Raw genomic sequence first — 23,810 nt, 5'->3', positions numbered from 1 at the left:
TAAAATTTGGAAAATATCAAGGTATATTTAAAAAAATAGTGTGTTATATTTCCCCCACCATAGAGAAATTTGATCAAAGTACTGAACTTAAAGGAAATATAAAAGTATCATTAATTTATTATAGTCAGCTATTTTTATTCTCTAAAGCAAAATGTTGTTCTTTTTATGTCTTTTTTGTAAGATCCACATCTTGTACTTTTGAAAAGATGCTGGTAGAAGGCCAATTTGGGACTGATGTTTGGGAAATAATATATTTATATCCATTGTGATTCTGAAGAAATTTTCTGTGGGATAGAATCCTACAGAATTGAAGCAAATTTTTGGTGACTGTGCTTATCAAGAAATTAATATTTTGGGTGATTCTCATGGGAGTAATTGAATTATATGAAAAAAGCATAAAGTCCAATGGAAAATATGGTAGCATTTATAATTGATGTAGGCAGGTTGGGGTAACTGGACTGTTGAAATCATCAATTTTAAAGTATAAGTTTACAAAGCCACATACATCACACACACACAAAGTTAAATTAAATCCCTTAACAAGTAAAAAGAAATACCACATATTAAGTTATTTATTGCTAAGAAGTATTATATAACTATTCTGAAATTATTTTTATTATCAATTGTTTTCCCCTGGACATTGGGTAACAGAAGACAAAGGAAATCGAGGTAAATTAGGCACATGGAAAATAAAAAAGCATGTAGTCATTTTTCTTACATTGTAACCTATTTTTGCACTAAGAATAAATAAAAATTTATGTAAATTTGACATAGCAAGCATGCTTGACACTAACCAATTGTTCACATCACTATAAAACTATAGATGTAATATCATTAACTAAGAACTTAATATTTTATGCACATACAGTAACTGTTAAACAAGATTTTTTATGGAATGAAACATTTATAAATTGTTATCTATTTTGACTAACATATAAGTATCCTATAGAAAAGCACTTTGTAAGTGCTGAAGATATTACATAATGTGTAGCTATTGTCTTTAGTGATAAATAGTATAACCTAATTTTAAAACCTAAGTATTTGCATAGGAAGTAATTTCTTCTATTTTTAAATTAACTTTTCTGCTTTATTGCTTTTACTAAAACATTTTTATTTTAAAAATAAGACTAAATGAGAAACAATTTATTTTTAGAAGTTATTTTTATTCCCATTAAACTTTTTTTAACTTTCTAAATTATCTTTCCTTCAGTTTGTAGTTTTATTGAATAATAACGTAAGTAGCAGCAGTAATATATGAGACTGTATGATGTGCAGCTATATGACAGATACTGCTTGTTTAGTCTTTAGAATTTTGAAGGTAACTTTTTAATAAGCCACTGTTTGTATTCATAAAATAAAATGTTTCCTCCCAAACATGCAAAATTTTAAAAAGACACACGTAAATAACCATTATCATTAGTTCACAAACATATGCTATGGACCATCTACTATATATTATTTTATAGCTTTTCCAATGTAGTTTAGCTAACATTTTAGAAATATGTATTATTTCTAAATTCATATGCCTGTTTAAACTTCATTATCTCAAATGATACTGACAGAATGTCATGAAACAGTATCATAATATACATATAGACATTATTTTGATGCAATAAACATGTGCTTTTTAAGACTTTCTTAATAAACACACATGTTTATTCTTTGCTAAACATGTTTCTGCAAGTGCCATACCTATATTTTGCAAGTTTATATTCACCCAGTTGAGACGTTCTTTCTGAAAACTTTTCTTTGAAAGATCTTTATAATTAGAAATAAAAGCCCCTCCTCATTAGACAAAGATACTGTTTTTACTTCCAGGAATCCACTCCTTTACCAAATTGGCATACTGTAAAACATAGGTTTGGCACTGAAACATGCATTTTTATATTTTTGCTCCTTACTAACCAGATAACACATGAGATGCAATGAAACTTCCACAAAGTAAACTTGTGTTATTGGTTTCTTTAAGCACAAAGCTATGTGAAAGATACTGGATTTGTAGATCTTGCTGGCGTGGCAATTGCATCTTATGTGGGTTGTATCTGGTGTTTTATTATTTGTTTTAGAGTGTCATTTCAATGTAATGTGCTGTTCTTTGTGTCTTTGTTGTCTCTTTTTTTTCTTTGTCCCCCCAACAGCATTTTGTCCCGCACAGGGAAGAAGGAAAATCAAGATGCCTCCAATTTGACAGTGCCCATGACCATGTGTCTTTTTCCTGTGCCATTCCCACTCACCCCATCTCTAAGACCGCAGGTCAGTTCCATCAACCCTACTGTTACTCGCTCCCTCCTTTACAGCGTCCTGCGAGATGCTCCTTCAGAACGCGGCCCGCAAAGTCGCGATGCTCAGTTGTCAGACTACCCTTCTTTGGACTACCAAGGCCTCTACGTGACTTTGGTGACTCTCCTGGATCTAGTACCTTTACTACAGCATGGCCAACATGGTAAGCATTTAGTTGAAACCTTTGAAAATGTACATGTGTGTTTATGAATATATATGATCTAGAGCAGGGACCTTGAAGACAGTTGATATTTGTCACCAGTTGCTTGAAAGGGTTTTGTGTGGCTAAAACCTTTCTTACACTGAAACTTTATTATGGTGCTTCCCACCCTATCATTTGAAATGGTTTTACTACTGAGGGATGTTATCCTAGTGGGCCTGTGTTGGGGGAGAATGGGCTGGAGATTGGAGGAAGAATATAAAAAGAAGCTCTCTCTTCTTCCCTGATAAGTTTATTGTGATGACTTTTGTTGAAATCATGATTGGGAGCTAAGATTTAAAACCTTGCATCCAGAAAATGCAAAAGGTAGAGCTTGAAGAACAGACTACTCACTGATGGATTCTGAATTTGGGGGCGAATCACACAATCTCGCCCGGACCCATTTTTCTTGTCTTAAAGTCAGAAGGTTAAATGAAAAATCTCTAAGAATTTTTCCAAACTTACCTAACAACAAAGTATTAATATAGAATACTGTATCAAGATGTTACAGAATACAGTGTTAGTGTGGTTTAGAATATAAGAGAGCACGCTTCTTTTCTTATCCCTTCCCCTTTCTATTGTGTGTCTTGAGCTAATTTCATCATATAGTTGCTTATTAAAATTTCCTAACTCATAAAAGCCCACTGCTATCCAATATGGCTTGGACTGTCCAAAATGAATGTGGGAGGTCCAAACAGAAAGCCATGCAGGAATAAGAGGGACTTATTACATAATGTGAACATTGAAACATTAATATTCTTAGATTCAAGACACTGATAATTTGGTTCCTTGAAGTCTGTTAACTAAAGTTTCACTGTATAGAGAAGCTAGAATTTTGGAAACAAGTGGCTGTGTGTTGGGGGGGGGGGTTATTTTGCCTTTCAACTATAAATATCTCTCCTTGCTTTGTAGTTTACTTAGTATGTGTATTTCTAATACATTTTTAAAAAGTCTACTTTATAAAAATGATGCGATAATGATTATTGAATTTGTTTTTTCTTATATCTAAAAGTATGCATTATAGTGAATGTAAAAGTATATAAATTTGTGAAGTTGTATATTTTGTGGTCATTTTAAGCCTAGTTGCCTTTATTGTGATCCTCTCCCAGCTCAGAATCTAAGACAAATCTGAACATGAGACTTTCAGAGCTTACTGTAACAGTGAGCTTGCCAGTGCCATTTCTTTGTGGAGCCCAGTGCTGGTGCTGAACTCATCATGGACCTACCTGTTCCTGTCCACTGAGTTAGGACACCTGCCTTTTATCTTTAGAGTCCCTTGATTAAGATAGATATTCAATTTGGTAAATCATGACCCCTGTAATTCTCATTATTGTGTAAATTGTGACAACCTAGAGTTGATTTGTAGTTTTGCTCTTACTCCTATTGCTGTTTTGTAACTTTACTCTTCATTGTTATCTATCTATTGTGTTTCTTGTTCTTCAAAATAGTGCTTAGACAATAGGAAAAAACTCACTGGTTCATCCAGTGAATGATTTAGAGAGACAAGGCAGCACTGCATGTCTAAACATGGTTTGAAGAACCTCAGCAATACCTAGGGAGTTTAGAATGTGGGGTTCTGGAATAAGAGACACTGAGGGGTGGGACCTGAGATCTTAAGTTTAAGCCAACTTCCTATGGATGCTATTTTAGTACACTGAGATTAAGAACCACTACACTATGGCTTGTGACTATGTCCTCACTCTGGGTCCCATGGGCCACATTGAAGAGTATTTAAGTAGAGTTTCTTTGTTTTGTTGTTGTTGTAATTCAGCAATGAATACTCAGGTGATCTTGGGCAATTATTTTCCCTCACAAGAACTTTGAATCCTTATATGAGTAATCAGGCTAAAAGGCTTAGTGAGAGCAGCTGAGGTGTCTTTGACAGTTTCAGGTGATTAGTGAAACACCTGTGAATTTTTCATTTTATTGGTTTGAGCTCAGTGCTGACTGACTCTGGGTCTTTAGTGATCAAATGTTATTGTTGCTTTTCTTTGATGTCACTTGTTTCATTTGTTGAAATGGCATATTAATTCTAATAATAATCAGAAATGATATTAGGAATCAAAATAACATTAAAAAGGTAAATCTATAAAATATACAAGAGCGTAATACTTTATTACTATAGTGAATACAGAAATGAGCAGTCTTCATTGTTGAGTCTTGCCTAAAGGTCTATTATTGGGAGGTTCAGAAATATGAAAATATAAATTTAGGGGTATAGAATTTATGTTGTTTTAAAGCTAAACAGTTATGGTTTTTTTGAGTGCCCCTAATGTTCTTCTTGCACAGCTACAAATAATAGTTTCAATACTAATAGGAATAACTAATATTTGTGGAGCACACAGAATGTACTATGCTAACTCCTTTACTTTTATCTTACTTAAATCTTCTAACAATCCTTCTAATGAAATGAGGTAGGTATTGTTGCTATCCTCATTTGATATTGGTAGATTATTATTCCAAGATGACTGATAACCAAGTGATGGGGTCAGACGGTACCATTTAACAAATTCCTTCCTTTGGTGTATGTTGAATCTGCTACTCATTGTCTACTACTCCAGATGTAGGACCATTATGGCATGGTTGGTGAAGCACAAATAGCCTTGTTTTATTTTTAGTTCTGTCCTTGACTTTGCTAAAACTTCCCATAGGTAAATAATCTAACATCTTTGTGCCTCAGTTAGCTTTTGTGAAATGTAATGGAGGTAAGAATGCTGGAGGGATTTCAGTATTAATATTCACATAGAAAGGGCTTTGAATTTATGCAAGCAAGGAACAATATGAATGCCAAATATTACTGATTACTGATATATCATAAATACTGAGGCAAGCTTATTTAATAGATATTTATATTTCTTAATATATTCACTCATTGGCTATTGACCAAGTATGGTATACATAGTACACTATACTAAGCAGTATGTTTCAGAACCCACAGTAGGAAGGGAAAATTAGTTGTTTATAATTTAAACCAGCTCATTACACTCAGAATGTAAGATCAGAATATTTTGTTAATAATACTATATACAGTGACTGATTACTCAATTTTGTTTTGTAGATCTTGGACAGTCAATATTTTATACAACTACATGTTTGCTACCCTTTCTCAATGATGATATTCTGAGTACCTTGCCCTACACGATGATATCAACGTTAGCTACCTTTCCTCCATTTCTGCACAAGGATATTATTGAATATCTTAGCACATCTTTCCTACCAATGGCTATATGTAAGTTCAATCTTACCTAATACTAGACTATTTTTATGTATTATACAAATGAAAATTGCTTTTGCTTTTTAGGCTTTGATTTTACATGTACTGTGGTTTAAATTCAGTCATTTCAGCTTGTATATTATAAAATTCAAAGAAATGTTATAGTTGTACATTAGAATTGTTTTATTCAATTAGTTTGGTGTTACAGAAAAAACATATCAAAGCACAGTCTACATTTTCTATCTATAAGTTATAGTATTGCCTCTGATGTAGAAATTCTTATATTATTTCTTATCAAAAGGCATAGGTTGTGATGCAAAGAGTCATGGAATCAGATGTACAGATTCTGTTCAGCTCTGTTCCTAATTGGCCATGTGATATTGGGCAGCTCACAGAGTTGAGACTTCATCCATATAATGCTGGTCCATCAGCTTTCACTTGCAGGTTGTTATGATAAAATGGGTCAAAACCTGCAATTGATGTGCAAGGCTTAGTTACAAACATATTGCTGATTTGAATTTTCTTTACTTTTATAGCCTTCTGTTGGCTTGTCAAATATGAGAGCAAAGAGGAAAAAAGTTGGATTATGGTTTTTAATGATCAAACTCCTTCCAAAGCATTCTTTAAAGAAATGATTATAGCTTAATCTAAGTTTCAATGGATAATCAGAAAAGATCATAGATTTAGGAATTGAGCAGATCTAGATTCACATCAGTAGTGCCTGCCACCAGTTAGCTTGTGTGGCCTTAGGAAAGTTACTTAATCTTTGTTATCTGTACCATGACAATAATAAGTATAGCTGTCTCTTGAGGTGGTTGTAATGATTTAGGTGATTAATCTGGAATATTAGTTAAGTGCAAACATGGTACCTGGCAAGCAGTAATGTTAGTTTATTTCTTTCTGTCCCTCAATTCTTGTTCTATAAAAGTACCTTTATTGATTAAGTTCAACTCCTGATCATTGCTCACAATTTTAATTTTAATGCATTTTTGATCTTATTAAATGTTACTCTGTCAGCAGTTGGTAAACATATGTACTATTTGAGCTACATTTACTTATTTTATAATCAAGTTTCATTTCTGGTATTGAATTGTAATTTTTAGGTCTTTTCAGCAAAGACTATGATTTCTGCCTAAGTTATATGATCGGTAGACTGATCATACCATTCATCTAATAGCACATATTATCATTTTTATTTTTGTCCTGTGTAATCTTCTGAATAAATACTTGTTATTGGACATTGTGTTCAAATTGTACAGTCATATTTTAAAATAATGCTGTTAAATATAGGCATAAAATTCTTGTTTTTCTTTTGAAGAATAACAGATGTGGCTATATTTTTCTAATAACTAATTTACTGTATCTCTGTTTTTTAAGAATAAATTAATAATTTTGGCTGGGGAGATGGCTCAGTAGAATAAGCGCTTGCCTGACAAGCACAAGGGCCTGATTCAATCCCCGGTTCCACAAAAAAAGAAAAAAAAAGGAGTTTTGGGAAAGGCATTGAATATAGTGGACTTATGAAATTATTAGGTATTTTGGCAGCTAGAAATTCATTTATTCATATTTAATTATCAATTTCTACTTAGAAATACAGAACCTCAAACACACCTTATGGGTATGTTAGAATCCTTACACAAAGGTACGAGTCTTACAAAGAGCAAATTAGTAAGCTGAGTTTACAAAATTTGTGATTAGTGGAGTAACAATGTTTGTTCAGCATGCAAGCAAGCACAGGGGCCAGGGGTTCGATCCTCAGGCCTGCCATGCCGGCACTGCCCTTGGGGTGTGCTGAGATGGCAATTGAGACTGGGTATGGTGGCGTGTGCCTGTAATTCCAGCACTTGGCGGATCACTGTGAGTACAATCTAGTAGTGAGACCCTGAACACCCTATAGACCCTTCCCTAAAATACAAACAAACAAACAAAACCCACCCCCCAAAACAAAACAAAACAAAACCCAAAATGTTTGTTCAAAGGTCAACTTGCTTTATGTCTCTGGGATTTAACTTTTTGTCCACTGTAAGGAAGGGGCTTGGGGAAAATGTTTAGCCTCTAAGATTATTTCTGGTTCAATAATAATAGGCTAAATCTTGTTTTATGTCATCATTTGTATTTTATGTAAGTGGAATGTGTCTTCCACTGATCTAGTCATGATATGATTCATGTGTTTTGTTTTGTTGCTCTGGTTTTTAGCCTCTTAGTTTTGACCTCGTTTCTTAATCATCATTCTGGTAGCTCAATAGTAGCCACTCTTTAAATCTTGAAAAATCATAGCACCAATGTTACCTCTGCTTTTAAGGTCTGAGTAGAGGAGAAACTACATGTCCCTAAAAGAAATGCAGTTTGCAAAGTGTAGGAAATGGCTCTATCTGTGCACCAGAAGTGTTCCTTCTTCTGTATGACTCCCTTTTGTTTTCAGAAAAGTATTAAGTCAGAGACATTCTTTTACACAATTCAGGTGCTTCGTTAGTGTTTGTTATCTAACAAAGTAGTTATAAAGACATAGATACAGATAGAAGAGATTTAGTTCCAGATTACACATGTTAAAGAGGATTGATGTGAGGATGTGGGTCTGTTTATTGTATCCAATTCGTTTCTATTTTCAGTAGTTATTTCAGTGTCTAGAAATTTTGACTAAAATGAGACTGGAACATTTAACTTGTTTCCATATTCTTTTTTTTTTTGTGTGCTGGGGTTCAAACTCAGGACCTTATACTTTCCAGGTAGACACTTCTACCACTGAGCTATCTCCCCAGCGCTTGGAACATTTAACTTCTTACTGAATATTTTTATTTGAGGAATGGGATGTTAGGATAAAAAAGTTACATTTTCTGAATTATTTGATAGTCTTTAAGAGGTAAAGGTATTTTCTTTTAATTCTCCTTGGTGTGCTGTTCCTAAGATCAAATGTAAAATATGGACAATTTTTTTCAGATGTTAAATGCTTATATGATTAATGATGTGTCATTGTCTATATCATCTGGAGGAAGTTCTGAGCTTTGAAGTGGATCTAATGAAATAGTACAGCTCCTGTAGATTAAGTACTTGCATAGGTTATATGTCCTTCATGCCATCTGTGTCAATAAATTAAATGCTATACTTCTATTTTTTTTTTTTTTTTTTTGCTATACTTCTATTTTAAAACAACTCCTTCTGAGGTCTTGTAGAGCAAAGATAAATTTTGTTATAAAACTTTCCTTTGTCATGTTTTTTCTTCTTAAATTTTTTATAAATACATATCACTTTTTCCATATGTGTACAATGTCCTTTGTTTATAGAAAATATATTCAAGGAGCTACTAAGAATTGAAAAAGGCATTTGCATGTCACCATGGTAACTTCTTCCAATAAAGGACCTGTTATTTGTGGACTGAAGAGAAATGTGGTTGTTTGGAAGATAATGCTTTAGCAGAAAAGAGAAAAAGAGAAAAAGCTGATTTCAATTGAACATTAATTGATGTGGGATATTTTATTTAACAGTAATAAAGTTAAGGAATTATGTCAGTTCAAGAAACTTCTAGTATATCTTAGTATTCAGGACTATGCAGTCTCATCCAGTTTCTTTTCCAATTTAGATTTTTCTTATAGTTCAGGAAAATAAAGGTTTGTTCAGTGTTTGCTTTGACTTAAAAGTAATAGTATACTTACTGGAATGTTTGGTTCCAGACTGTTGGTCATGGATTATTTTTTATTCTCTTACTACTATGACGTCTGATACAATATATATTTCTATGATCTTCCAAAAAGTAATATTACATGGAAGAAAGATAGTGATCAATAAATGCAAAACATTTATGACATTTACATAACCTTATAATATTTCACTCTTTTATTAGCTAAGAATTATTTTTATAAAATAGGTCTTAATATTCTCTTTGAGATTTATTGTTGAAATTTGAAAAATGTTTTGGTACTGGAATTCAGAAGACTGAATTGTGGCCTTTCAGCTGTTGGAAAATCTCATAGCCTCATCACACTTTGCTTAACTGTAAAAGTGACAGTAATCATGACTTCCCCTGTCTGCATCCCATGTTTTTTATGAAAACCATGTGATAACATGTAGGAATGACTTCCGAATATTCAATGACATTGTACCAAGTGTATCACAGGTCAAATTGTACACATATCAAATTGTAGACATGTTAAATTCTATTGCAAATAATTCTAATATTATTCTGAAATTCCCATGTTGTTCTGAAGTTTTGTTATTTTAAACATGCTTGATATAAATTGTAATCTGTTAGAGCTTTGAATTTTCTCTCCTTCATTTGTTGTATAATAACTACAGTTATTATAGCAGTTTGTTATAGCATGACGTAGAACATAGGAATACTTGCACAGTGTTGATAGGTATTCTGTATTTATGGTTTTTATCAACTTCCCAGTCTGTAAATATTTTAATGCTGCAGAGACTTCAGGGTCATAATATATTAGTCTTCCGTTTATACTAAACTGCTATCCCTTTCTGAAGACATGGTTATCATATACTCAGACCCATTCCAAAGAAACAAATTACCTCTGCTCTCAAGGCTTGAGCAGAGGAGTGACTACGTGTCCCTCCAGATTCTGCACTCTGGCAAAGTGTAGGAAATGGCTCTATCATGTGCACCAGAAGGTATTCCTTCTTCCCATACAACTCTCTATGTTGAGTCAGAAAAATATAAGGTCAAGGATGTTTATTTTAAAATTTTCCAATTCAGATTACCTCTTACCACTTTTATTAATCCAATAAATTTGTCTTCTGCTTCCCTTTTCATCCTTTGTGAAGACTAACTTGTCCTCTTAACTGGTCTTGTTGTTTCCCATCTTATCCATGCCTATTCTCCACAAAAAAGTCAGTGCTGTGCTTCAAACATATAAACCAGATTATGTCACTTCTTTCATCCAAACCATCTAGTTTCCTGTCACTCTTGCAAATCATATTCATTGTCCTTACTTGACCCATATTGCTTTCTGTAATCTGGTCACTGCCAACAATTGTTGTAGAGATTATTGTATATCACTACTTTGATTTCTGCTTCATATGTCCACTTTTCATTGTGCATAATGACCTTTCTGTAGTTTTACAAAGGTACTGAATTTTGTGTTTGCTCAGTGCTTTTTCCTCTGTATCAAAATCCTTCTCCCAGAGAGTCACATGATTTACTTCCTTTTGGGTCTCAGCTTAAGTACCATGTCTTCCAAGATGCCTTTCCTTATCTTCTAGTTAACATAGAACCTTACATGGCTTTCTCTCTATTCCCTTACCTTGCTTCGCGTTTATTCACTGGCATGTATTTGCCCTTTCTTCTTAAGCAGTACATAGGAAGAAAAAAAAAATACCGTTGAATAAATGAATGATTAGAGCATTTGACTATAAACCCAGTGATTTGGACACTAATCCTAATAATTGGTATCGTCATGCAAATAAGTTGGTCTATCTTCTTTATAAAATGACTTTTTCTATATATATTTTTGAGTAGGAATCATGTAAGAGATCTACATGATAATGTACTAGAACTATAAAGTAGAGGAACATGTTAAGGGATTAATAATGCTCATGGAAGGAGGAATGATGGTAATGATTATTCTGATAGTGCTGGGAGTATATGGAATAGGACTAAAATCATCTAATTGTATTTCCTGAGAACAGTATCAGGTATACAAATATTTCTTATTTGGCTATCTTCTCTATTTTTTTTTGTGTACTTCTTTATTATACTCTCACGGGGACAAGCTGTACGTATGATTACATTATAACTTTTAAGCAAGATTCAGTAAATGATGTGTGGTTGTGTGTGTAGAGTTTCAGTGAGTTATTCATCTTAGTAGAAGAATATGAAAGTATAAAGTATTGTCTGCTTATGTAAATAGTGGGGTCAGTTTTCTATGGTTTTATCCAGGTGAACGCTTTGGCTTTATGTCTAAGCTATATTTGAGGGACAGCCTGGATTCATAAGGGTAATAGGGCCATCCAAAGATTACTGAGCCATTTGGGCAGTTCCCCAAATAGACTTTGCCTAAATAATTCAAGACAGTTGGGCATCTCTCCCATTTTTAATGACTTCTAAGCACAATGACTCTCAGCTTCTCTTAACAGTAGTTTTCATTGTTGGGAAATGTTTATTAAAAGTTTGAAATGAATTGAAACAAAGACAAAAACATGTGTCCCAAACCCTAGTCTGTCTGTGCGTCTCTTTGTATATAGGCATGAGGAATATGGTGCATACAGTGATTTTTCCCGTGCTTAAAAACCTTACTGGATATTTTCTTTCTTATTTCTTATCCTCCTAGCAGTATTTCTCAAAGGGAGGCTCAGGGGAGGCTCAAGGGAGGCTCATCAGAATCTCATGTACTTATTAATTTAACATGGAATTTCCTTCTTTATGAACTGGTGCAGTTAGAATCTATAGATATCGGCTTGCTTCCAAGAAATTGAATTTGAAAGCAATTCCTGGCTAAAAATTTGAAAGCAACTGCATTTTATTCTTCAGCATTCTTTTTCCTTAACTACATTTGATTTAATCAGGTTTACAATCTAAGAAGTATTCTGATCTCTATATCTTTGTCTAATTATTAGTGCATATTTATATCATATAACCAAACTAATTTATTTTAGGAGCACTTATGAGGCATAAGTGCTAAAAAGTATGATGAATGTTTAACGTTTAAAGTTTATTATAGTACAATGTACATTGCCTCTGTCATTCAAATATTCCCTCTTACTTAAAACACATCTATCCCATCATTCTTGCCATGTTCTTTTTTTAATTATTGTAATTTTTTTCTGTATTTTAGGGAAGGGTCTATGGGGTGTTCAGGGTCTCACTACTGAATTGAACTCATAGTGATTCTCCTGTTTAAAGCCTCCCAAGTGTTGGGATTACAGGTGTGCACCACCATGCCCAGTCTCAATCATCATTTCAGTGTGCTCCGGGGGCAAGGCCAGCAAGGCAGGCCCAGGAATTGAACCCCTGGCTCCTGCGCCTGCGCTTTAATCTGCTGAGCTTTTTTGCCAGCCCTCTTGCCATGTTCTTTTCTTCTTTTTTTTTTTTTTTGCAGAGCTGGGGCTTGAACTCAGGCCCTTGTGCTTGCCAGGCAAGCCCTCTTTCCATATTCTGAAGCAGTTCTGGAAGTCCTGTTTTGTGAGCGTCTATAGTTGCACTGTCATGGCTGCCTTGATGTCCTGAATCACCAAAATGTTCATACCTTTTGTGATCATTTTCACTCTGGAGAAGATGGAGAAGTAGCGTGCCAGATTTGGTGAATAAAGTAATTGAGAACACACCATAATGTTTTAAGAAGCCTCTTTTTCGGTCAGGCCCTTACCAGTAGTAGTTGCTGTGTTTTTTACTGTACCTTGTAAAAATACTTACAAAACAGGATTTCCAGACTTCCTTCAGGAAGTGGCAAGACTAATGAATAAGTATATTCAAACAGAGGGGGAGGATTTTCAAAGAGATTAATGCCAATGAATTTTTTACGGTAATAAATTTTTTAAAATTTGCATTCACTGTGTGTTTCAGTCTACCCTTATTGCTGCAATGGAGTAAGTAAAACAAACTCAGGTTAATGGGCATCAATTATGGATCTGCTTTCTTTCTTTCTGTAAAGCTATTATAAAGGCCATTGTCCATTAAGGTGTTGAGTCTATTTTCATGTATTTTATTATAAGTTGTCTTTTTCTTTTTGGAAAAATCTGAGATACATTTCCTATGTAGTATACTTTCATATAAGATAAAATAAAGCAGATTTGGGGGATGTTTTTTGATTGTTGCCCATGTCAGTGGTCTTCTATGTATAGGAACTTAAGTGTTGACTTTTTGAGAGAGTTATACTGTGTATATATTCTGTTCATGCCTGGAAATTTTCCACATAAGCTCAGGTATAAAGAAAAGTTTTTTCTTTTGTAGTTATCTCTAGCAAAGAGAAATTTCCTTTACATTTGACTCTTAAAGTTCTTCTCATTGTGGGTGCTCTCTCAATAGTGGGTGTGAGAAAACAACATATTCTTGGAGATAGCATATCACTCCCAGTGAGTTCCGCCAGTGATAGTTTGGAATGCTTAAAGGAGTTACTTGATAAATTCTTTAAAAAAAAGAGAGAGACATAGTAATGTTCTACTGTTTGATGTCACCAAGAACAAGATACTTAAAGATGTTTTAAAAGCAGTATGTTAAGTAGAGATTATAATTATACAGTTATAAGATGGATGTTGAAGAAATAAAGTTTGTGATAGAATACTTATTGGATTATGATAAAATGTACAGCAACTGTATTCAAAAGGTACTTTATATCAAGCAGCTCCAATGGACATGAAAATGGCAAACTTTGGAAAACTAAAAAGATTGATTTTTATAGTAATGAGAATATTGATGATGAAATTACACTTGAAGATTTAAAAAAGACTGTTTAATCATGTGTGAGCATTGGAAATAGGGTTTAAATTAATATGTTTTATTCTACATAATTTAAAATTTTTACATATAATTACTTTTTTAGTTGTTTAACATTTCATTATTTGAATTTTTTATTATTAAGTTTATTGGTATAATTTAGGTATACATAATAATCACAGTTTGTAATAACTAAATCTTGGAAACATCCTAAATGCTTATCAATTGATGGATGGATAAAAAAGATGTGGGGTTTTTTTGTTTGTGTAATTAAGCAAGAAATTATGTACTATGCTGGCTTATGTGTATCTCTACAAGCTAATACATTTAAGTTTGGCTTATACGTAAATCTTTTACTTTATTATTGAGACAATCTTAAAACATGCCTTTATATTTGAGCAAGTAGGGTCCAATTTTTTTCTTTTTCTATTCAGATATAAATGTCTTGGGAGTAGAGACAACACTGAAATTTAACTCTGATAAAGTAATTATATCCATTCTGGCATTGTTCCTTTTTCCTTGTAGGTTATTTCTTGGTGTTTGCTTTGGATGATGGCAAATTTAGCATTGCATGCAAGAAAATTTTTGTGGTTTTATTTGTGCAAAACATACATTAGTCTGATTGGGACTTTGTTTCAAATTCCTTCTTAGTTCTCATGCTTTATGCAAAGTAACAAGTGTATATGCCCATATGTATGGATTAAACTCTGTCTAACACAAAACACTTGGTTTCAGTGGGCTCCTCCAGAAGAGAAGGTGTCCCTGCCCATGTAAATCTTTCTGCTTCCTCCATGTTAATGATTGCAATGCAGTACACATCTAATCCAGGTAAGCAAAAGTCTGAGCAGCTTGACTCATTCCTATAGCAACCACTAAGTAGGATATCAAGCAAAGCAAGATGGAAGGTTTTATTAAGAACTTCTTTTGGTGGACAGGCAGTTGGAGATATGTTCAGAATCAACTTTAAAATTAAAATAAATATCTCTTGGCTGTTTCTAGCAGCGGTGACCTGGCTGGCCAGTGACATTCTTGAGAATTTATGAGGATGAGATTTTAGAACATTTATTGGAAATTGATTGAATATAAGTATATAGAAATAGTTAAAGCAGTGAAACGTAAAAGCCAACTGCAATTTTGACAATTAAAGATAGCTACTCTGAATAATTTGGTAAATTTGCTCCTCTAATGCCACATAAATGTCTTTTTACCTTAAAAGAAATTATAAAGGAAGAATTTATGAGTTAAAGTTCTTGAAAAATTTTCAATATTCCCAGTGTTTTTGTATGAAAGTACTTGTCTCATTGTGACCTGTCTTTGCATATTATGATGAAAAATAATAGTGATAACAGCCCATTTTAAGCCAGGTGTGGTGGTTCATACCCGTAATCCCAGCACTAAGGAGGCTGCGGCAGGAGGATCATTGCAAGTTCAAGGCCAGCCTGAACTGCATAGTGAGACCCTGTCTCAAAAAGACTAAAAATAAATAAATAGCTCATTTATTTTTGTTTGGATTACTAGTAATGTCAAACAGGTTTGCATATGCCTTAACTTTGATTTCTCTTTTGTCAGCATAATTGCAATGAATTTGGGAATCTGACCTAAAAGAGCTGATTTTTGGAGTCATATGTTAAGATATGAACTACTTTTTATTTTCATTTAATATTTATTTGGAAAGTGAACATAAGGCTTCTTGGTCTGCAGTGTCACCACCCTTGTTTTTTTTCCCCCTTTAGATAGGGTATCCTTGTGCTGCCTAGTTTGGCTTTTAACTCCCGGGATCAACTCATCTTTCTGCCTCTGCTTCCTGTGTAGTTGGGATTAAGGCATTGTCTTAGTCTGGGCTGTTATAGTGAAACACCATGAACTGGGTGGCTTGCAGAGCACATTGATTTCTCACTGTTCCACAGCCTGGGAAGTCAAGATCAAGGTGTTGGCATCTATTGGGAGGGCTGCCTAACCACTTTATTAATAGTCACTGCTTCTTATTTGATTAACAATTTTTTCTGTCTTTAAATAATTTCCCTCTTTGGAATTTTGCTATAGGGAGTCAGAAGAAGTCAGGCCACTTTTTAACCCTTCTGTAAGAAATTTCTTCAGCCAAGTATACAATTTTGTCACTTATAAGTTCTACCCTCTACAAAACACTAGGATATAAACATAATTCAGCCAAGTTCTTTGCCACTTCATAACAGTGATGTCCTTTCCTGTAGTTCCCAATGACACATTCCTCATTTTTTTGTCTAATATCTCATCAGAATTGCCTATACTGTTCATACTTCTGCCAGTATTCCTTTGTGGGTGACTTAAAAACTCTTTAAGAAGATTGAAGCTTTCTCTACAGATCTTTTCTCTTCTTTCTAAATCCTCATTAAAACTTTCTTTAAAAATCCATTTATACCAATGTAGGCTTTTCTAGAAATTCTTATAACTCCAAAATTCTTGTAACTTCTGTTCATTGCTCAGCTCCAAAGCTGCCTCAGCACTTGTTGGTATTTGTTACAGCAAAGCCCTATTATTTAGTACCAATTTTCTGCTTGAGTCTGTTTGGGATGCAGTAAAAAAAGTTACCCTTAAGCATCTGGTCAAGTCCCACTTTCTGGTTCACAGATATCATCTTTGGGGTGTGTCCTCAACTGGCAGAAAAGACAAAGGAATTCTCTAACTTATTTTATGAGGGTACTAGTGTCACTCATACTGGTTCTGCTTTCATGATCTAATCATTCCCCAACAACTCCACCTCCTAATAGTATCACTTTGGAGTTAGAATTTAACATATAAATTTTGAGGTGACAGATTTAGTCCATAGCATCCTTTAAGTATGGAATCACTTATGAGTACTATATGAGTGTAATTAAAGTTTGTATTTTGGGGATGTTATATAGCTCATGCTCACTCTGTTTAAAAGACCATCAGTATATAGTTATATTTGCTATATATTGCCTTCTGGCAAAAAAAAGCCTTTCATTTGGAATCTAGTTAGTTAAAGTCTTCTGAAATTTACTTCCTAGGGTTGGGAGGTATTTAAAGCAGGATGGATAAAATCTTGTATTGTGAGGCTTGATGTGTATTGATTCGTATCTGAGCTTACCTGCAAAGTGCCTGACAGTGTAAACTTGAGCAATTTCATTAAGGTCAGGGTTCCTCATTTATGTGATGGAGATAATTTTAAAAATGTTTTGAAGATTTGAATGAGTTAAGTATATGTAAATTACTCATTTGGCATAGTGACTGGCATATTGTAAGCACTCAATAATTAGTAATGCAAATCCTTACATTTGACATTTTCTTCTTTGTGTTGTATATTTTGCTGGAAAATTGTTGTGATCAAATAGTTATGTTATTGCCAAGTCTTTATTTATTTATTTATTTATTTATTTATTGCTCCGTGGTCAGGCTCTCCATTTATTTGGATATTTTGTTACTTTTGGTCACAATTTATAGCTTTTTGTATATAGATTTTCCATATTTTTATCCTGAAATATTTCATTTTGATCCTATTTAAATGGAGTTTGTGTCCTTTTTCTAATTCCTTGCTGCTAGTATTTAAAAATATAGTTGATTTTTATGGAAATTTGCTTATTAGTTCAGGCAATTGTTTTGTGTATTAGCGTTTTCAATCTAAACTATGTCATCTTTACATTAATTGTAGTTCTCTACAGGAATTATACTTGGTAAAACTTTGACAGCTTTAAATACTGAGTTTTTAGATGTCATATGTCTTTAAAATAGTATGTATTTGAAGTATGCAGTGATTACATTTATCTTATGGATTTGTTACGTGTGCATAATACATCTTTCCCTTTTTTGTCCCTTACCTCCCCCTACCTCCCTCTTCCTTCTAACTCTTGGTCATATCCTACTTGCAAAAGCTATATTTTCATTTTTTCTTCAATTATTCCTTTTTTCTTCACCTCCTTTTCCCTTTTCTCTTTCATTTCCTTTCCCTCTCCTCTTTCTCTACATATATGTGTATATATTTTTTCTCATATCAGAGAAACTATGCAATATTTAAGCTGTGTATCTGATTTATTTCACTTAATATTGTGGCCTCAAGACACATCCATTTATCTATGAATGCTTCAGTTTATCTTTCATTATCATTGTGCGTTCATAGGAGAACATTTATCATCAACTATTCTATACTAGGAATTATATTTCTGACCCAAAACTAGTCTTGTAATGTAGGAATCAGTTAAGAAATGAGGCAGTATCCACCAGAAATACTCTGGAGTCAAGTACTAGGGCACCATTATTTTGTTTAAATTTTTGCTGGGAGAAGGAAGAAGTGGCAGCTTGGTTCTTGCAGCTGATTGTGTACTACAAGCAGAACACAGTATTTGCTCAAGTAACTCATGTGTATGTGCTTTGGTGCTGGGTATTGTGAAAACCACACAGGAATGTAAAAATGGTGCTTGCTATAGAGCATAAGTTTAATTGGGAATACTAGGCATGTTCACATAGATCAGTAATTCAAAATGAAAGTAGTATGTAGAAAGTAACAAAAAAAATGCTGCAGATGGTGTTAATTCATTAGAAAACGAGAACTCCACAAATCAAACTGACCAGGAAAGGCGTCATGCTACTTGAGCAAAGAAAACATGGACAGAGTTTTGATTGAAAGGGTAAGTAGGGCATTCTGGGAGGGCAGCAGTGTAGACAGATGGGCTCTTCAGGACTATTCATGGAGCAGTTGGTATAATACTCTGAACAAACTTCAAGCAGCTGACCCATGTAGAATAGCAAACAATGAGTAAGAGAAAATGTCCTAGTACCTCTGTATTTGAGCACTCAGTAGTGGCTTGAAGACAAAATTCTATTTCTATAGTAACTCTTTAATTGGTAGCCACTGAGTATGGAATGCTATGATGAGCGAAACAGCTGACTCCTGCCTTCACTTATTATATGATAGGGAAAGGAGAATACATTAATCAAATAATCATACAATCAAGTATAAAGTTTCAGTCATAACAAGTGCTGAAAGTATCTTGTGTTACTAGACTCTATTAAAGAATTCTTTGTGACGGACATAGTGGTACATGCTTATAATCCCAGCATTTGTGAGGCTCAGGCAAGGGATTGCCATGAGTGTGAGGCCAATTTGGGCTACATAATGAGTTCAAGTAGTTTAAGCCTGAATTACAAAATGGGACATTGTCTCAAAAAAAAAAATGTGTGTGTGTGGGGGTGCGGCCAGATAGCTCAGTGGACTAAGTGCTTGCTTAGGGAAGTGCAGGGATGGGGTTTTGATCCCTTGTACCACATGCCAGGCCAGCCCCATCCCCAGGCATGCTGAGCCAGCTACCAAGACCAGGGAGTCCGAGCTGCATAGTGAGACCTTGTACCAAATACATAAAAAATAAAAAAAAATTAAAAATTAGAAATTTTGCCCTTATTGAGATCAGGAAGGGCCTCCTGAAAGAGCAACTTTTGGTTTGAGAATTAGGTGATGCATATTGTTAAGAAGGCCTATAAGCTGGGGGTGGAACAAGGGTTCAAGCAGAGGAAACCCATGTGTCAAGGAGCTTGGTAAAGTGGCAGGACTGAAGGGCCAGTGTAGCCCTGTGGGTAAGGGTTGCCTGCAGTGACATGAAACTTAGAGAGCAAGCAGGATGATATGGGCTCTGTTAGGGAGTCCTGGGTTTACACAAGGGAGCTCTGAAGGGCTTTAAGTGAATGCATGTATATCACTTGATTCTGACTGAGACTGCATTGAAGAGGGGCCAGATTAGGTATAAATAGAACAACAAATAAGTCTCTCATTAGTTTAAACAACAGAGGCACAATTGAAATTGGGAATAGTAGAATTATTGAGAGCTATTGAGAAGTAAAATTGATAGCTCTTGGTGACATATTGAGTGTAGTGGGTTTCTGACTTGTACTAACTGGATATGTGATTATTCTGTTCACTGATAAATAAGGCACTAACAGATGATTATGAGATTGATTTTAGACATGTTTTCAAAGTGCCTTTAAGACATCTAACAGGGGGCCTGCCCTGTAGCTCAGTTCTTTAAGTGGTTGCTTCAGCAAAGCAGTCAGGCTCAGGTTGCTGTGGTTCGATCCCCACAACTCAAGCCAGCCAAACCTGCCCTGACAGCATTCGGAGCCAAAAAAAAAAAAAAAAAAATCCTTCTTCCGTTTGGGGGCTGGGGAGATGGCTCAGTGGAGTAAGTGCTTCCCTGGCAGGCGAAAGAGCCTGAGTTCAATCCCTGGTTCCACCAAAAAAAAAAAAAAAAAAAGACATCTAACAAAAAGTGTAGATAGTTGTGTTCTGGGTAATTACTGTAAGTAATGAACTTTTAGGATACATGAAAGTGTCCAGTGACCTTCAGTGAACTGCATAATAATGATTACTTTAGTTGTATGAGTGTAAGATTGCTTTGGGCATATTGAATGAAAAGTAGAGTGGGTCAGGCATGGTGGTGCATACCTATAATTGCAGCACTTTGGGAGGTTGAGGCAGGGTGATTTCAAATTTTAGCCCAGTCTGAGCAGTGTAACAACTTAGTGAGACCCTATCTCAAAAGTAAGAAAATTATAAAAAAGGATTAAAAAGGACCAGGGTTGTAGCTCAGTGTGAAGGCCCCCTGTTCAATTTTCAGTCCTATCCACCTGTTCAAAGTCTTAGAAATTCATACAATGAGACAAGGGCTAATGCATGAAGATGAAGTTGCCAAAGACATTGAGAGTTTGTGTCTGGCTAACAGTTTTAAACTACAAGCATATTTACAAGTTTGCTTATTAGAAAGTCTTGAAGGTAACTACAATGTTAGGGGGCTGAGATGGTATCTTTGTGTTTCTCTTGGACTTCCCCACATATTTATATAATGTTGGCTACAAGCGAGGATATGATATCCTCATACAATCAGAAACATTGAAGAAAGGTCTCTGGGTAAAACCTCTCTTATTTTATCAAGAGAAGAGGAAAGGGAGGGAGATGGAAAGAAAAGCAGGAGGGTAAAGGAGAAGAAAAGAGAGAATACATCTCAGAAATTCCCCAGAAGATTTTCCCTTTAAGTCTTCCTGGCCACAACTAAGTCTCATATCCATCCTAGCTGCAAGGAGGTCTGGGAAAGTTTGTATTTTGGCAGATGACAAAGAAGAAGGTATTGTTGATAGCATTTGAATAACAACAGTATTGTCACCACAGATGAAAGAATGGATCACAAAAGCATGAAGGCCTTAGAGAGAGACTGGTCAGCAGAATTGAATGTTGCTGAAAGTCAAGAAAGATACAGACTAAAAAATGTATGTTGGATTGAATGACATAGAGGCCATTGATGACTAAAGTGAGACCAACTCTGGGGCCACAGTGGAGCTAGAAGGTAGATTAAGGAAGGTAGCAAATGGACATCTAACTAGGATGAAAGTATCTTTCTTCCTCAAGTGACCGCAAGCACATGTAGGGGGCTTGTTCTTGTGTGGCTTCTAAAAGTTCTTCTGTCAGATGGAATAGATGGTCAAATGGTAAGATTCCATTCTCATCCTATCAGTGTCACTTGCTTTCTCTCCATCCATAGGCAAGATTGAGAATGAAGTCTCAGTTTCCTTCAACAGCAAACTCTCAGCATAATAGTTGGTGTACAATGAATACTCACTAATTACCTTTTACTATGATTTTATTTGACTATTTTTCTTTCCTTATACATTTCTTGATTGCACTAACATGAGATTATGGTATTGAAATACGGTTACTAAGACTTTTTAATAGGTCTTTTATAGAAATAATGTGTCAAATATTGCTCAAGGATCTTGGAATAAAGCTTGATGAAGTCAACAACTGATAAGATTTTTACAAAATATGAATAAAAAGTAGATAAATAACTTTCAGTGTAATGAGCAGAGTGAAAAGTCATACTCAAGTAGTTAATTGTATCTCAGAGGGTGTCTTACATTTCATATACAAATCACATTTTCTTTCTTGCAGTGTATCACTGTCAGTTACTGGAATGCCTCATGAAATATAAACAAGAAGTTTGGAAAGTAAGTTTTGGATCAAATTTAAGCCATACTCACTAACTTATGTAATATAATTGTTTTTTATTACAGCTATTATCATGATCAAATTTATTAATGTCTTATTATTTTGATGTGGCAAGGCCTATGCATTTTACATAGCATCTAGAACAGAAATGAAACTTTAAGAACAGGCTGTGTTAGGGCTTGGAATGTATGAGGCCCTGGATTTGCTTCCCACTTTCAAAAAAAGGAATAGACTTTCTTGACAGATAAGTAATTAAATGTACCTTATTCTTGGAATTAGGCAATTACATTATATGACAAGTATTTTTAGTTTGAAAAATTGCTTGAGAATCTGTCATCTTCCAAATAGGAGAATAGTATATGTTAAGAAATATGATTAGGAAAATATTTTTAATGTAGTTTTTGGCATGCTGATGTATGCTAGTCTGAAATATTTCTGTAACATGAACCTGGTTAGAAATATAAAAAGTATGCTTTTAAACTGTTGGGAAAAATAAACTGTTGGGTAATCATTTAAGAAGATAACAATATGCAGTATAACTGTTGTTAATGTCTTACATCTTATTTTGAAATTCTGTATCATTCTTATTTTTTTCTCTCTTTAAAATAAAATTTAATATAAAACTCCCAGCAATCACTGAGTGCACAACAGGGAGGGTGTTGTGGAGTGCTGCAGTCCAGCTGGCTAACACTGGACACTTTATGTTCTCTTGGGCCATCTCCCTGTCCATTGACCTCCACTAGATTAACCAGTCCAGTCTACTTGACATTTTAAGTACTTTCTGGTAAATTTCCTATCCAGCCTACTGCCACTGGATCCTATCTGTTCTTATTGATACCTTAATAAAACTTATATTTCAGAAATCAAAAAAGGGGCTGGGAGGTGGCTCACTGGAATAAGTGCTTCCCTGGCAACCCATGGCCTGAATTCAAACCCTGGTTCTGAAAAAAAAAAAAAAAAAAGGAAACAGAAAAAAAAAAAAGTTTAAAAAGAACAAACAAATACTAAGAATAATGTTTTTATGTGGTCCAATCTGTGAAACATGCCTGTATGATAAGATTCCAGGGAAATTACCCACCTCAGTCAATGCAAAGAAATTTTTAATAGTCTGGTAATACTGAATGACCAAGATTTATTTTCATTTGATGATGCTAAGTCAATATATGCTTCCTGTTTCCTTTAGGATCTTTTGTATGTAATTGCCTATGGGCCTTCACAAGTGAAACCTCCAGCTGTGCAAATGCTTTTCCACTACTGGCCCAATTTAAAACCTCCTGGGGCAATAAGCAAGTACAGGGGGTTGCAGTACACAGGTAAGAAGAGTCCCGTGATACCGTCTCTGTATTTCTCCTGTTCTGCATTTGCCCTATCTCCCTTTAAAAATAAATATTACTGGGTTATGTTTACTGTGCCTTATTAGGACATTGTCATAAATTCTTTCTGAAGCTAGGTGGTTTAAAAATAAATTAGCTACCCAGGTGGTGGTCCCAACTACTGTGAAAGCTGAGGCCTGAGGATCACTTGACCAGATTTGGGTCTAGTCTGGGCAGCAAAGAGAGACTATCTCCTTAAAAAATTTAATTAACTAAAATCAGTTTCAGAAGTATTTATGATACCATAGAAAATTGCCTAAGTCCTCTACAAAAGCACGAGCTGTAAGATTAATGTGAATTTGTTCAGCATTTGGCCAATACCCCAACTGGCTAGTTCTGCTCTACTAAAAAGAGTTCCATCTTTCTTTCTTTTTTTTTTTTTT

At 34.5% G+C, this 23,810-nt stretch overlaps 1 protein-coding gene across 3 annotated transcripts in view; it reads left to right on the top strand.

The window, feature by feature from the left end:
- Positions 1–5,605: 5,605 nt before the first annotated feature.
- Positions 5,606–23,810, top strand: part of Unc79 (unc-79 homolog, NALCN channel complex subunit) — a 226,234-nt gene continuing 208,029 nt past the window's right edge. For 2 of the 3 annotated variants that reach the window (XM_023719685.1, XM_023719684.1), the window contains exons 1-4: positions 5,606–5,708; positions 14,806–14,898; positions 21,998–22,053; positions 23,238–23,367. In XM_023719685.1, the coding sequence (XP_023575453.1) occupies positions 5,621–5,708; positions 14,806–14,898; positions 21,998–22,053; positions 23,238–23,367 (367 nt within the window). In that variant the 5' untranslated portion in view covers positions 5,606–5,620. The remainder of the gene's footprint in view (positions 5,709–14,805; positions 14,899–21,997; positions 22,054–23,237; positions 23,368–23,810) is intronic. The other variant, XM_023719683.1, reaches the window with a different exon arrangement.

Source organism: Octodon degus, unplaced genomic scaffold (genome assembly GCF_000260255.1).
Source record: "Octodon degus isolate 3935 unplaced genomic scaffold, OctDeg1.0 scaffold00070, whole genome shotgun sequence".
Taxonomy (NCBI): Eukaryota; Metazoa; Chordata; class Mammalia; order Rodentia; family Octodontidae; genus Octodon; species Octodon degus.
The sequence above is the reverse complement of the archived record's forward strand: the minus strand, read 5'-3'. Positions and strand labels throughout refer to the sequence as shown.